Here is a 15,962-nt window from a genome sequence, read left to right as displayed (position 1 = left end):
GTCTGCTAAACCAAGGTGTCTTTCCTTTGGGTCGGAAGACAGAGAAAATATGATAAAAGTTCCCATGATTCCACCTTTTTTGACCAAAAAGCACTGCCTAGATCTGGTCGAATCAGCACTGGCGAATTAGAATGGAATACTTCCGTGAACGAGTTGGTTAAATTCATTAAATAAACCGATCAATTTGTGAATTTTGCAAGACGGAGGACCACTAGCGATGTAGAATCCATTCGATAAATCGGGTTTATGCGGTCATTCTAACCCAAGGAGTGCATATACCTCGGACAGTACACTCAGTGAAGTTGGTGATTGGTGCCCCAGGGGTTGCACACCAATGGTGGTTGATACTGATGAACTTTCCAAAGTGAGTCACCCGATGAAGCTGTACTATGAAGACTTATCGTTGGCGAATACGTCTCCCTAACTACCTTCCCTCTGGCATCTAAAATCCACGTCCGATCAATAATAAACCCATGGTGAACTATTCTGACGAGCGACGAAGTGTCTGTGACTAGACTGAGTTATGTTTCCCAGTTCCAAATGCATGAAGCCATGGAAGTACTACACATGTACCGCATATTTATCGATTACAGCCAAAGCTACTCATCACGGGCAGCTTGTAGCAGATCTGATCACTCCGTAAGAGTTTCCAGATGACATCAGTACTTCACTGTTCAATGCGATACGAGTATTCATTGTAATACTTATGCCGGCTGATGACTTTCAACAGGCTTGAGCAAGCTCGTCCGCCGATTGTTTTCCTTCGAACACATAAGCTCATTCGCAGTAACATATTTGACGCCACCGGCCTCCTACATTAGACGGGTGCTTTGCCGACTGAGACAAAGGGGACGCTCTCTCACTACGGCGCTTATAGACCGAAACATCTGGTTCACCACAACTCTGCCCGATGGCGAAGATACACCAAACCCGACCGGGAATCGCGGGGCACAGAACCCCTCCCGACAATTTTGGAAAACAGATCCGGAGGACGCTCTCTTACTGAGACTAGTTGGACTAATTAGTGATAATTACGAGTAGCTGGCTACACATCCTGGTGGTCCGGGACATTCGGATTAGCAGTGAATGACCCTTCCGCGTTCAGTTCAGCTGTAGCACCCTTCCGGTGCCCAGCTGCCACGCCACCCGAAGGAAGCACGAGGGCTGGGATACTTGCCAGGTTACCAAGCCTAGACAGGGGAAGTCGAGAGGCGGATGTCGGACTCGAACCACGGACCTTCGGGTCAGTAAATTCGCGCTCTAACCACTTAGGCCATCTCACCCCCCGAACGAATGACCATACGAAAAAATATTGAACGGACGGAACTGCATCCACGATAAAATAGCTACTCGGCTTCGCTTGTCAATAAAACTGCCAACTTTGTCCGTGAATTTGCTACTAGAATGTCTCATTCAGAAGCCGAGTAGGACGACGTATAAGAGCGATTGTTAGCTATCATCACATTCATCCGCTCATTGTTTGCCTGTCCCTCGTGTAGATGATTTTATCCCCCGAACCAGTCATGATAAACAGATGTGGAATAATTTGATGCCTTCATTCGGTATTAGGATCTTGAACGTTAAGAGCTGGCGTGTAATTACGATGCGCGTGTCTACGGGACTCTTCATTGCTAAGTGGTTCAATGCTGGAAAACGCACGTATTGACATGAACGTGTCCAAGAACAGGAAATGTACATCCACCCGGCTATGATTACCAACAAAACGATTCCCCGAAAGTTCTAATAAAAAACGTGATTTACGATGCTGACCGCAATATTGAGGCACTTGGTCTTGGAAAAGCCTTTGAGACGTTGGAGGAGTTTGCTGCTAACCAGATCCAGTATAGAAATTACAAAAGTATCTAGAGGCTGTTGTTCATATAGCTAAACTAAAGGAACAATGGACGAGATTCAGGGACCTTGGACCGAAACTACCAAACTCAACTGAGAAAAATGTCAAGACTTGTTTTGTGAAAACGGTACATTTATAGTTTGTTTATTCCATGATAGGATGCAAAAGTCTGACTTTCCTACTGGAGATAAACACGTTGTGATCTTAGAATAAAGTCAAAAAGCTGTCATCATAAACCGATTAGAGCCCATACAGACACGACCGGTCTCCTAAATAGGATACATTGGAAACCAGCGATGTTGAAAGAGCGAAGTAACAGGATCCGCAGATATGTATTGTGGCAGGAGAAGGCTCGTGATCACAACAGAGGAGAGTAACAGGCAATTGGTGGTGAATTGGGCGTCTAAAACAGGATTTTTGCATGCAGAGAATGTACATGGATTCGAAAAGCACATTAGTGTTCGGAAAGCGAGTCTGAGCAGACATGTGAGTACTAGTTACCTCGGTATAGGGCATGTATCCAGTGACAACAGTACTTACAGTATCCGTACGTTTCGAGCGACATTTTTTCTACGGTTCCATCGATAGCCAGTTAGTAGGGTGACGCTGCGTGTAAACAGCGCTTTTCAACCCTGGACCTATGGTCACTCTTGGGGGAGCGCAGTGCTCAAGTTGGCAGAAGTACGTAGTGCAGCACCAGATAACAGTAAAGTAAATGGCCATAAATGCGCCAAATTTACAAAACCTGTCTTTTTTGTCAGTTGATGCTGGCTGTTATATTCGCGTCATTCATGATACCAGCATTTTATTAGACAATACTGAGAATTTCTATGCATGCATGCAGATCGACGTCGCGCCGTAGGCGTTTCGGGAAGATGCTCCAATATGAATGCAGAAACCTTATCAAATGTTTTATAAAGATACACACGTGCGCCTCTCAATTAAGGCATCTACCTGAAAGTCCATAGGACGCTGACAAAAGACGAATACACGGTTTGATAACAATACACGCATTTTTCAGCTGAAAACTAAGGGTGAATACAACAGGGTGGTCAATGCACATATTATGCACCACCAACACAAACTTCGTGAGGACGAGGTAGTTTTTATTCGTCTAAGGGGGTTAGAACCCGACCTTTGCCTCTCGACTCCCCCTGCCTAGGCTTGGCAGTATCCCAGCCCTCGTGCTTCCTTCTGGTGGCATGACAGCTGGGCACCAAAAGGGTGCTACAGCTGAACGATTATTATTATTGTTAAAGTAGATGATCCAGTGAATGAAAAGCGTACTTATATGTGACCGTTGTACATCAGCGTACCATGGTGAGCCATCTAGACTTAGTCTGTTTCAACTGGTCAGTATAAGCTACCTTTTGTATAAAAAACGGATATTAGAACCAGCAAGCGAGATAATTTATCTCGAAGAAGCATTTCGAAATGGTTGCGGGAATCCGATGGTCACTGTATTGTCGCGACTAAATCCTACTCTTCAGCTGAATATTTAAATCTCAGTGCGAATGCCAACTATTTCAACGGTGCCGAGTGCACATTCAAAGATACTTCAAGCCAGGGGTAGTGGGATAGGGAACTAGCGGCGCTTGTGGCAAAGACCGACCAAAATGATAGTTCACTGACATATCTGGTTCAACAACACAGGGCACTTACAATCCGATGCTTCATATTAGGAAAACGAGGGCATGTTTCTCGTACGGTTCTGAAGAGGCTTCCATTTCATCGAATAACAGGCACACCAGAGAACTGTATCCCAAACGGATGCATTTACTCCCGCTGATACTGCTAGAAGGACAAGAGGTGCTAAAGAGCTGTAAAGAAGAACGATACTTATCATTTGCCAGGGCGGAAGGAAAGAGTTTGGCTGAGGTACCCAATGGTGAGCCTCTGACGCAAAATCCTAACCCACAAGGAACTGGGAGTGTAAGGTATTGCTCTGAGAAGCTTGCCCTAGCGCCCGACTCAAAAGTAGGAAACAATGGCTCAACAGTCCGACCCACTTCAATACAGGGAGTCGACCTGGTCCGATGGCACAGGGAGCGAGACACACCTGTCTGACTTCTAACGCAGATGCTCAAAGAAGGTCCAACTTGAGCAGCACCAGCATCTTCGGTTTTAGAAGTATTTCGACTGTATTCAACGGTCAAATGTTGGGCAATCGGCTATGCGGTTTTTAGGGCTGATCATTTCTAAATCGTCCTTCCTTGGAGGAAGGAGCATTGCTGCTGGTAGCCTGGAGGAAACACCTTAGTGCCATCAAAATACCAGCGCCGAGAACAGCACGACTTTAACTCCAGACCACCTCGTAAAACGATTTCTCGCTGGGACCCACTGTTCTCCATCGCACTACTACCGGTCGGTCTTCCTAGCATGGTTGAACCTTTAAGAATCGGGTTCTAGCTAGTATAGCCCGCGGGATCATTGCGGCACTAAGGCCCGACCACTATGACAATGTTACAGCTTCAGGTCGGGGCTAGGAAGACCACCATGTACCATTCCTCGCAGTTACTACATACTGAGCTGGCATCCCTTTCCATCATTTCAAACTAGACATCGCTGAGTATACGCTTGAAAGTGCTGAATGAAACGATAGCTATTAATAGTTTTTTTCGCCCAATTGGCTACGACGACCCTACATCGCCTCTCACCAACCGGATGTTAATCAAAAGATAGCTCCAACAGATTCAATCAGTAGACCGTGAGGTCTTGACCGCAATCAGTAAAATTTTTACCCGATTTTTTCCATACAGGGAGCAGAGCTATGCCGCTGGCAGATGTCTATGCAGCGATTCCTCCTGTCCCCAATCCACGTGCAAGAAATGATGAAACCCTCTAATACAAAGTCAAAACCACAGGCAAATCATGATTCAATTGTAACACCATAAAGAATCCGACAATGCTCTGGCACATTAAATGAATACCTAAAAGACGAGCGTGTGGATGGATTAGGATGGGATACACAAATGATGAAAATGGTGATAATGAAGACAGTTATTTCACGGGTTTGCACGGTTGATCTGGAAGGACGCATCACAAGTTCGCAAGTAAACGTGAAGAAATAGGCTGATGCGCCACACACTCGTCAGTAGGGCCGACGCGCTTGGCATTCGGAAATAGCGCGGAGAGCATATAGGAGACAGGCCTGCTGTCTGGCCTCCACGACCATAAGTATCACATGAACCTAAGAAAAAGTAGGAAAACAAGACCGCACATCACGAGTTGCATTGTTTAGGTTCAGCAAAGCACCTAAGTCCGGTGACTGAGTTCGGTCGCAGTTTTTACCTGCCGCAAGCAAGCGCACCGTGACAGAGAGTTGGAGAATAGAATAGTACGAGTGTGCCAAATCTACGTAAAATCCATGGGAAATCAACTCACCACTTCTGAAGGTGAAAGCACTGGAAACAATTTTTCGAATCGGTGTCTCGCTGGATCGATGGCGACCGGTCGAGTGGCACACAATTTCAAAAAAGCCCGCTGCTGCTTGTTCAATAGTCGATCGATACAGTCGTAGCGAAATTCGTCATGACAAATCCCGAACAAACTTTGCACGTGATTCCAAACTGATCGGCGGTATAAAGTGGTGTCTACGTTGGTGATGAAATTTAACCTGAAGGCAACATAATAAGAAAGCATCAGTGAGAGGTTTTTCATTTGTAAAAAAGAATTCGTCCTTAAACTTTGTGTACGCAGAAACCAATGTAGACGAAGGAATGGGAAGTGGACCTAAAGAGAAAAAGGTGGTATAAGATGGGAAAAAAGAAAGTAAAACTGAGCGCTAACAAATATTTGTTATTCTGTTCGAACCCATTCAGATTGGTAATACGAGTGTCTAGACGATTTGATCACGTGGAACAATATAAATACGAGCGGTGTTTGTAGAATACCAGACACGGACACTTATATGAACCCCGGAGGAATCGCGGTGAGATTCCAACCAACGAAGTTCTCGAGTGTCAAGAAGAACAAAAACAATCAGACGAGCGACACTCATGAATGTTTCTTTTCTGTACAGCGTCATGATGAGTGGGAGAGAGGCCGACAACTATGGCCAGACGAAAAATGCCTCCAGTCCCATATATTTATCAAATGGATCTTATGAACACAGAAGCTATGTGACACCAAAAAACGCGTTATCCCGTGGCAGGAATCCTTCTTAAAAGAACCACGAACCAGTTGAACACACAGCATTTTGAAAATCGAGGCTACAGCTTGTTAAGGGATTTACGCTGGAAAAACTTGTGCTAAACTTTGAGAAACCGAACACAGGCTCGTTTACCAGGAGTTCATAGATGATTCAAAATATATCGATTTGGAGACTTGCTAACCACGTGCATTGAGAAGGAACGCCTTCACATTAGACTTAATGGTCGAACGACACGGAGGCAAGTATACATTTGTAACCGAACAGAGTTGTTGAACTTTAACCGGCAATGCAACAACGAGTACATCTGCAATTGTAGTGGAACGAAAGTGCTATTGATCAAACGTTATTTAAAGGAACATTTATAATGACTAGTATTCTGTGAAGAAAACTTTTTATTGCCCACCTTACTTAAGTGAAGGTTGCGTAAAATGGAAAAGTTCCGTGGTAGTCATCAATGCAACAATAAGCTGGATAGTTCAGTCTTAATAGACTAATTACCCAATCCTCCAAAATTTTGAGCTTGTGCATTCGACAGGTGGACATGTGAAACTCTCACAAAACATCAGGTTGATAGGTTTGATCTAGCGGGCGCAGGTGGTTAAACTAAACAATACGCCAACTAATATCGTGCTCTGGTTTATTAATTCAAAAAAAAACTTGTGGCTGGAGCAATACGCCTGTCAGCATAACACACATTTAGCTCTCATGCCACCGGTATTTACCAAAAGTTCTCCAAAGGTGAACTCGGACGAACGGTACCAGTTAGGAATATCCGAGAATCGGAGTATCAAGCGAAAGATTAGACAAACCTCTCCGTCAAAATAATTGTGAGAGCAGTCTGCTGTGATCTATTGGTTTGCTTCGAACAGAAGAGTTTGTACTACTCGGAGTCTCCGCTTGCACACGAATTACATCTAACTATCTACATCTCAGATGGCAAAAAATGTGAGTTGAGGCTACCGGAATCATTGACAGAAAGAAGTAATCGAGGAAACTGGATGGAATTATTAACGCTCAGAGGTAGACTTGGATGAAGTGGAGGTAGTCTTGTTCCCCGAAATTACGTAGGCATAGAACCACAATTCCGGCTCTGTACAGACATGCTTTCCTTCAGTTCCAACTTTGGCCGCAGCAGGGGTGAACGAATGGCCTAGCGCTCACCAGTTCCTAACGATCCATGAACGCGCACCGATTATACCGCACTCAGCTATCTATGGGGAGACTGCACACACTCCTGGAACTGATGTGCGCGTCTGTGAAAATGACATTGCGCTTTGCTACACAGCCGCTCGCGGGGCTGCAAGGTCCGAACGCACGAGACTCTGTACGAATCACTTCGTCCAAAGCAGCACTTGTGTCCGAATTTCGCCGGGTGTTTAGAATCTCAAAGGAAACTATAAGAACACACATACAATGCACACAAAATGCGTCCGAGCTGGAAGTGGCATTCATATCATGGAATTTTCGAAAATTTGCAAGCACAAAGATGGCCTACCCATAAATAATTTAGACAAATGGATAGGACCCTATACAAAGAACTTTGAAGTGTTTAAGAGAGACCTTCGAAACTCGGTAGCCGCAAAAATACTCAACCTCAAAGAGAACCAAAAACATGAGCGTCTCAAGGTCAAGGAAGTCTACACTCGACCTTATTTAAAGAATAGGGCCACACCTCCAAGTCAGTCAACCATACCATGGCAAAGATTATGGCGAAGTTCTGTCACTACCCATCCTGCAGAGACGAACACGATGGTAGCAGTGCTGTGTCTACGCGGTAGAGCCTGCAGATTTCTAGAGCTGAGAAAAAATGTTTGCGAGCTGAGCGCCTTCCAAATGACATATATGCTAAAGGAGCTGTATAAGAATGCGTTGAACTCATTCAAGTGCACCACCTGTTCAACAGCTCGGGATGGAGCGTGTAATCGAATGCAGCAACTTAAAATGGCATTTCAATTTGAAGATTCAACATATACTAGCCTCTATAGACTGAAGGCGTGGTTCTGTGACTAGATACATATGTACTAAACTACCTCTCCCGACTATATCGCCCATGCAATTTCGTAGCTCACCCTACTACACTGACGCCTTCAGTCGGCAAACAAAGTACAAATTTCGTCTCCTGAGCCCTCGCAGCAACACGACGACCCCTTGGGGAGATAATCGGAAGACCAAGAACCGTCCACAGATTGGTCCCTTTTGGGAGAAACATAGTCACTGAACAAGCGAATTCTTTCCTCCAGATAAATGGCGCACATCGCTCTTGGGTCTTCCAACGCCCGCCTCGACAGTAGCTTCTCACACATTGCATAAGGGAATGATTTTAGCCTTCGCTTTGAAGTAGTCACTTCAAAGGAGGCCAAAATAAGCCGTCTCTCACAAAGGGCCACGCATTTTGCCAGTGTTGCCTCCAAAAGGAACTGCACCGTTGATACAGGGGCTACTGTGTAAGCTGAAGAATAAGTACTATATTGAATATGACCGCACAATCCGAATGATAGCATATTGATAGGTCCCCTCACAATGAAGCACTGTATATGCAGACCTCAGAGCCAAAAAATCCGGTCCCACGAGCCCGTTGACATTGACGTCACTTACCCAATTCCGTGATCCATTCACCTACCCCCTTCATTCAACGATATAAATTTGTAATGTATTAGCGAAGAGGAACAATCACAGAAAATAAGCTTTGTTCGCTACTTTCATGGTTGTCATGACTTCCACGGGTATATTCAGCCACTATGATATCGCCCTGTCATAGTATCCATGAAGTCATCCCAGTGACGTTTCTGCTGTAAGACAGTGTGTTTTTCTTCTCTTTGGGTCATCGAATTGTATTTTCTCAGACACCTTCAGATGAAGTTCCTTGTGTAGCTTCCTTTGGAAGACCCTGTATGAAGGTCTCTCTTATCTTGGCTTGGATCTCGTTGTGTCACAGTGTCTCAGTTCGCTTGAATGCAGCTCTGCTTGTGACTGTTTTGATGGTTGTGTTGTAAGTTTAGAATTCTTTCTGAAGGCTTGCTGCAGGAAGTGCAAACCACAACGCAACACAGATCACGAACGGACCAATCAAGCTCCAAGTGAGATGATTATCAACAGACAATAAGGTGATAGCTTAAAGCTGCTCTTTGCAAAATATATAAGCGTAAACATGGATCAAGAAACTACCCACCCAACAGTGCACTGATGATGTCTTCTCGAATGATGACGGAACGCGGGCGAGTCGATTGCCAAGCATGGAGAGCAGATCAACAGTCGCCTGATCACCTGTCACTCGAGCTATCAATGTTCCAATATGTTGCCAAGTTAGCTGAGTAGTTGCTATGAGGAGTATATCTGTATTGCGTTTGCTGAAACTGGGTGTTATGTTGGCCCCGGATTCTCCTTTCGACTGACATGGCCGTTTCCAATTTAGCAAATAGCGTACTCATCTGAAGGCAGCGTATACTACTATTCTACACTAGATAATACCCGAAAAAGGTCACAAAACGTACCCTGACAACCGCGACAAGCATACAGGAAACGAAAAAAAGGTTAATCCTTATGAGAACACATTGGTCCGATCGTGTGGAGTTCTTCACTGGTGCTGCTGCCGAGAATGAGTGTCGACGGAATTCAGAAGCAGTACGCAGTATTCTTGGATCACACGACGAACAGAATTTCGGTCAGACTGGTTTACCAACTAGAAGCAGTGGTACAGGTGAGATCGTATCCATGTTTCATGCAGTCTTTTTCGGCAAAAGATGAGGATGTTTACAATGGAAGCGATTCTGCTGGAGAAATTGTGCAACGGTGTTTTCTTGTAATGTAGCCGTCAAGTGATGAGCTAGATACAAGACCAACATCCCCCCGAATGTTGGCTTAAAATAACCAGCGAAACTTGCACTGGTGCAAAGATTTTTTACACGAGGACAGACCGTTTCAGTCAGAGAAGGACGTTCATATATAAATAGCACGAAGAATGGAAGATCACACCGCGTCTTGTGAGGACTTTAGTAGTATGCAGTTCCAACATCAAAGCTGTCTAACAAATCGGATATAAATCAAAGGCAAGTTGCTGTAACATCCATTAGAGGAAATCCATAAATACACATCTTCCCTTAGTTGAGAACATCGGGCGAAGTCAATTCGATGCCCCAGTAGGCACAAAGAAACTTTCGTGTTAAAAAAATTCGTTAAGCAAAAATGTTTGGAAGAACCAACCAGGTGATGGAACCAGATGTGTAGAGAAAATCGTGTGTTGACGATTAAGCAAAAAAGCAGACCATATGAGTCTTTACCCGTCGAAGCAATACTAGCTCCAGTCACCGTTCGGTTTCCCATCGCAAGAACACGGCGAACGGGTGACACTAGCACTCCTATTACAACGGTATCGCATTGATATCCTTACAATGGTCATGCATACTGATTTCAACTTTTCGGAAATGAGCACTGCTGCCGATATGCATCCCCCGGTCAGGCTCTCACAGATGTAGACAGCTTAGTTGGACAAACAGTAGTTGAGGGGCGCACATCCACTATGGATTCCGTCAGATTCAATTCACTCATTTTCAGGGAATCGGAACGCTCCGACAAGAGGGAATTCCAAGCAGGCATACGGCAATTTACTACCGGTTTGGCTCCTCTTGAGCTTACGAGATGGGCGTAATCGAGGAATTTGCTGTTGATCCGATGACAGCTGATCTGCTCGACCAGATTGGCAATTGGCTTGCAAACGTTTCATCACCATGCGAGGAAACAACGTCAGAGAGCAAACTGACGATCTTAGATGACCAGGTTAGTGTCTAGCACCCTACGTCATCCTCCTTTATGTGCCAACCTACTGACTACTGGGTCTTGATTCCGGGACCAGTAAACTTAATAGTCGCTTTAAACCAGAATCAATGAAGTCTCTTGGAGTCTTTTTTTTACCTCAACCCGGGCTGCTTTCGGTCAAGTTCTTTTGTACAGTGCTCTACCTCGATTAAACACCAATGTATTGCTTTGAGCTAGGCTGACAAGTAGTTTATGACGTCATCTGTTTCTGCTGGTTTCTGTGGATAGTGATTGCGATATGAGTAACATCGACACAACACAAAAAACTCTAAGTGAGTAATCGCACCCATACATGGCTTCCTGTTCGAAATATTACACATAAATATTGGCCCAAACCGGTAGGTTGGGCTCTTAGTAATAACCGCTCGATCACTTCCAAAGAGTCCACATATCGAACTAACATCAAAAACCACCAGAAATACGGGTAACTCAGCCGCGTTCACTGATGGTTTATCAGACGGCCCTTGATTTGTTAGCCGCCGTCAACTGCGCGCTAACTATGTATCTTCGGCTGGGGACCAAATGTTCGCAAGCCTATTGCCAAGCTAGGCGAACAGACCATTCGCCATCTGACCAACCACAAGTAAAACTCACAAGAATTGGTCGGTGTTCAAAAAGAACCCCATTACGTTGGTGGCAAAATCGTATAAATTCCTGATGTAGGGTGCTGAATTCCTCGTAAGCGACATTCGTATATCAGCTGAGAATCTAGCTAACCGATCTGGTGGAGAACTTAAGTCACCCAATATTGGTTTTGAGACATCAGCCTCTTGGATCTTTGAAGGCATCTACTCGAGTCAGTTCAACAAGTGATGCTCTTTCTGGTCCAGAAATTCCACGGCACTCTGTAAGGGCGATGCAGGGACATAGTAACATGACAAAAAGGGTCATAGAAGTCAGTGTCGATAGATTTGGAGTAATTACACTACCCACATTGCCTGCTTCCTCCGACCAGGGATATTTTGCTCAACGGTACCCGTTAGAAAGGCAGACGTATGTGAGGAACCATGCGTGTCACAAACTGTGATCAATAGGTCCTGAACAGCAACCGTGAAAATGCCACAAAAAGAACCATAAGGGTGATACAACACAAAAGAGCTTGTTGCAAACAGGCCCATTGAGGCACGAACACGTGAAATTGAAAACAAACCGCTAAATAAATCTATAACTGTGGCAACTAGCGACACGATTGAATTTCAGAGCTCAAGGCCAACAGGTGATAACAACAAGTACTTTCAGAAACAGAGTGCCATTGATGTCAGTGCAAGTTTGTTGGAATTTCCAGAGCTCAGTATCACTGACACAATAACATTAGGACAGCTGTAACCTGTTGGAAGTTTTTACCCAAAAAGAACCGGAGAATCAAATATGAATTGGACTGAACAGAGGGTTAGTATATATCACCTACATCACGTTCCTGATCACCGCTTGTGATTGGTACCTCATCCACAGGAGTACGAATAACCCAGTTCTGGGGATAATTTTCATAAAATGCTCACTATATTAAACAAAACGTCAGATCACCATCCACTTGCTATTTATCGGCTTCGAAATGACGTGTAGAGACAACGAAATTGAAACCATCTATGAGGGGTGCGCAAGTAGACAAGTTCACGGAACTCACGTATTGTAGGTCAGTTCGTAAGTGTTGCGGAACTTCTCGTCCAGAAATGTGCCGAGGTCAGGGCAGAGACGATCAGCAAGAGCGCAGCCTTCTTCTTGCCAGCAGTATTCCTAAAGGATTGAAGTGGGGACAGGTACCAATTAAGATGAACAAACTAGAGTGTGGCGAAATTAAAATGCGCATTGAATTACGGTAACCGCCGAATGCGAAATTCAAGAAAACATTTAGAGGAACTACCAGCAGTGCAAATAAAATTTTTTTGCTTCAGATTATACGGTTGTGCACGAGCTGAGCCGTGGCTACACAGAGTGGTATACACTTTCTGTGACACTTAAACGCTAGTATTTACTACTGATGTAGTGCGGCCGATGAAGAGTAGGAATACACTTTCTGCCGAATATCATTATGTTCACCAGGTTTGGATATAAGAAACTGGTGTGTGCAAGCAATGGATCCTTACCAACATGAGAATGACAGTCGGCGTGCGATGGTACAGTTTATACTAGAATAATGACATTATGAAATTGGTGGTCAAGTCAAATCCGGTCAACTGGAAAAGTTATGAGTTTTCACATTGTTGCTAATTTTGAGACCGTCAAATAGGACCTGATATATGCTCCACAGAACGCGTGATCTCATCCCGATGAGTCTAACACCTCTGAACTCATCGGTATTAAGCCAAAGAACTTTCACAGCTATGGAGAATAGATGTCTGAAATCACATATTGCGGGGCTAGATGAGTGTTTTCCCTGAAACGGCAGTGAGTTTTACGAATGATTGTTGGTGTGGTTGTGTGCATGGCTGACTGAGATTAGATAATTCAGGACAGATGGAAATTTATATGCTCCTTTAATTTTCATAAAGGGAACTACTCACAAGGTTGCTGAAAACTCTTCGACAGCTCACGAACGGTTTCGCCCTTGTTGGGGCTCACCAGGTAGGCGCAGTCCCCGAGTTTCCGTCAACCTTATGTTCTACTTGAACACATGGACCAATGAATATGGACCAATGAATGGATGAATCTGTCAGCCAATCAATCATCCAGTCAATCAATCAAAATCAATCAATCGGTGGGAGAATGAACGAATGGATTACTGGATGGATGAACAGATGGGAAAATGAGGCAACGAATAGATGAATGATGAATTAAATGCTGTACGTAATCAGCACAAAAACAGATGACTTCGCTGTCATATGCGAACTGATTGTAGGCCAACACAAATTCAAAGGCCATATCAGCTTCTTTTGAGCAGATTGCCGTATTCCAACGCCTCAATAATCGATAGCATTCTGAATATAAGTCCGTAATCGATTAGAATACTTCGAAGTTTTTTGCTTTTTTAAAGTAATCTACCGATCAATAGGGCTATTGGAAGTTACGCAACCCGGGGCTTTGTTCAGAAAAAGTCGATATGACTTCTGAATTTTTGTCGCTCCACAATCTGTACAGCTAAACCGTCAGATTTGACAGCAATGCTATGTTCGCTGAATGACCTCATTTGATTCCACTAACCCCATACTACCCTCGATTTGTCCGTGTAGGTTTGCGTGTAAAGTAGAATACACCTGACTACTGGTTATTTTTATGGCAAATCGTGATGTACTTGGCCAGATGACTATTAGAGCAACCAAGCGCTGCTCGGTATGCTTTTGTTCTGATGACCTAGTTGGGTACCATCCAACGTCCAGTTAATTATTCATCCATCTAAAGCCTCATTTATTCGTTCATGAAGTGCCGTAAAGGAGGTGGGTGTCGGTGTATTGCTTGTGCAAGACTCAAGCGTGTTACATAAATTTACTTCAAACACGCTCTTCAGATTCTCTAATCGGGGTGTGGGTATGTTCTTTACTACATGATCCGAACTCGCAGTTCTAGTATGGACACACCGTAATCTGTGCGCTCTCAGATTATTGAGCCCCCCAGAGTGATTGCATATCGCGACATTAAATTCAGTCTTCTCATCCTCTCTGCCTAAGCAACAAATTCCTGCAGTCCATGTTCAATGAAAGATAACTTTTACATTCACCATGTGTGCTCGATAGAAGGTCACTGCATCAACAGTGAAATAGGTCTTAGAGATCTGAAAGAACGATTGCAAACGGAGGCACCAGATGAACCGATGCGAACCTCAGTGACAAAGACAACAGTATGGTGAGTTCGTGTATAGATGACCGTCTGTTTCTTGCAAGCTCGAAACGCCACCTTGCAACCTGGTGCCCACCTTCTGCACGGCAAAAGTAGATACAGCGTGCTCACGTGACTATCAGTAACCGGCAGATATTCTGTCCAAGACCTTCACCCTTAGTGGAATGCCACTCTGGACCGGGACCATGAATTAGTACGCCAGACCGTGCACACCATTCTGTGAAAAGAAGGATACACAAACCGGTATGAATCGAAGTTAGCAGTCTAACGCAAAGGTGAACTCGTGGCGAACCTGCCAAGAGCAACTTCTGTATCCATCAAAGGACACTGGTTGTCGCTGAAAAAAATGCTACTCTCGAATCTGCTGGTGACGTCTACAGTCATTCTCAGTGTGCACTAAATTCTTGGACTTCCAGTGGCTCTAACTGACTAGTAAATATTCAGATAACCATTTTCCATGAGGCAGGAGGTCATGAGGCCCAACTGTCGGATAGATAGGGGGCGAGATGGCCCAAGTGGTTAGGGCACGAATTTATTGACCGGAAGGTCAGTGGTTCGAATCCGACCTCTGCCTCTCGACTTCCCCTGTCTAGGCTTGGGCGACCCCGCTCTCGTGCTTCCTTCGGGTGGCATGGCAGTTAGCCACGGAAAGGGTGCTGCAGCTGAACGAATTTTTCGTCGGATAGTCTTACGAAAAATAATGTTTGGCAGAGCGCACAGTCCAGAGAAATGGATCACATCTAATGGCAATAGTCATCATCTGCTTCGCATGAGTAGATTTTTCGCTGCAAAAGGAAGTGTCAGCGAAGGTCTTTATGACTTCGACGAAATGATGATCACGTATTGTTTTCACCGGATGGAAAGCAAGGTAGTGTAAATTAATTCACGGCCGCACTGATCCATCATTGTCCGTAAAGTAGTTAAGCTCACAAGAATGAATTTACCGTCCGCTCTGTTGGAAACAACCCGTGAAGTCGCGCGTTCACTCGAAAACTAGCAATCCCTTGGCGAAAATGGATTTCCATCCCAGCTGTTCAAGTTAGTTGGCAAGACAGTAGCCGTCGACTGTCCTGCCGTATTGTCCACACTGTTTACAAGACAGCGTTAACATTCATTAGTCACAGCGGATCCCGTACACGTATCTTTTTCAGTGGGGATTATATATATAAAGTCGATAACATCCTCATCAGCTGCGGCAGGTGTGTCACATGAAACGCATCAGACCGCATTCCCACAGTGCGTATATGGGAGCAGAAAAACAAGATGAAAAGTCGAAGACTACGCCAAAACTGTGGAACACAGACGAGTTCTACTTGCGTTTCAAAGATCACGGAGAGTTCTGGTACTGGAACACTTTGAAAATCCCGTGTAGCG

General features: G+C 44.6%; 1 protein-coding gene across 1 annotated transcript in view; it reads right to left on the bottom strand.

Annotated features, from left to right (window-relative positions):
- Positions 1 to 4,714: 4,714 nt before the first annotated feature.
- Positions 4,715 to 15,962, bottom strand: part of T265_03322 (hypothetical protein) — a gene marked incomplete at both ends in the record, with an annotated part of 39,898 nt that continues 28,650 nt past the window's right edge. The window contains 3 exons of the mRNA XM_009167783.1: positions 4,715 to 5,042; positions 5,237 to 5,468; positions 12,442 to 12,551. Of these exons, the coding sequence (XP_009166047.1) occupies positions 4,944 to 5,042; positions 5,237 to 5,468; positions 12,442 to 12,551 (441 nt within the window). The remainder of the gene's footprint in view (positions 5,043 to 5,236; positions 5,469 to 12,441; positions 12,552 to 15,962) is intronic.

This window comes from Opisthorchis viverrini (assembly GCF_000715545.1).
Source record: "Opisthorchis viverrini unplaced genomic scaffold opera_v5_46, whole genome shotgun sequence".
In the NCBI taxonomy this organism is placed as follows: domain Eukaryota; kingdom Metazoa; phylum Platyhelminthes; class Trematoda; order Opisthorchiida; family Opisthorchiidae; genus Opisthorchis; species Opisthorchis viverrini.
The sequence above is the reverse complement of the archived record's forward strand: the minus strand, read 5'-3'. Positions and strand labels throughout refer to the sequence as shown.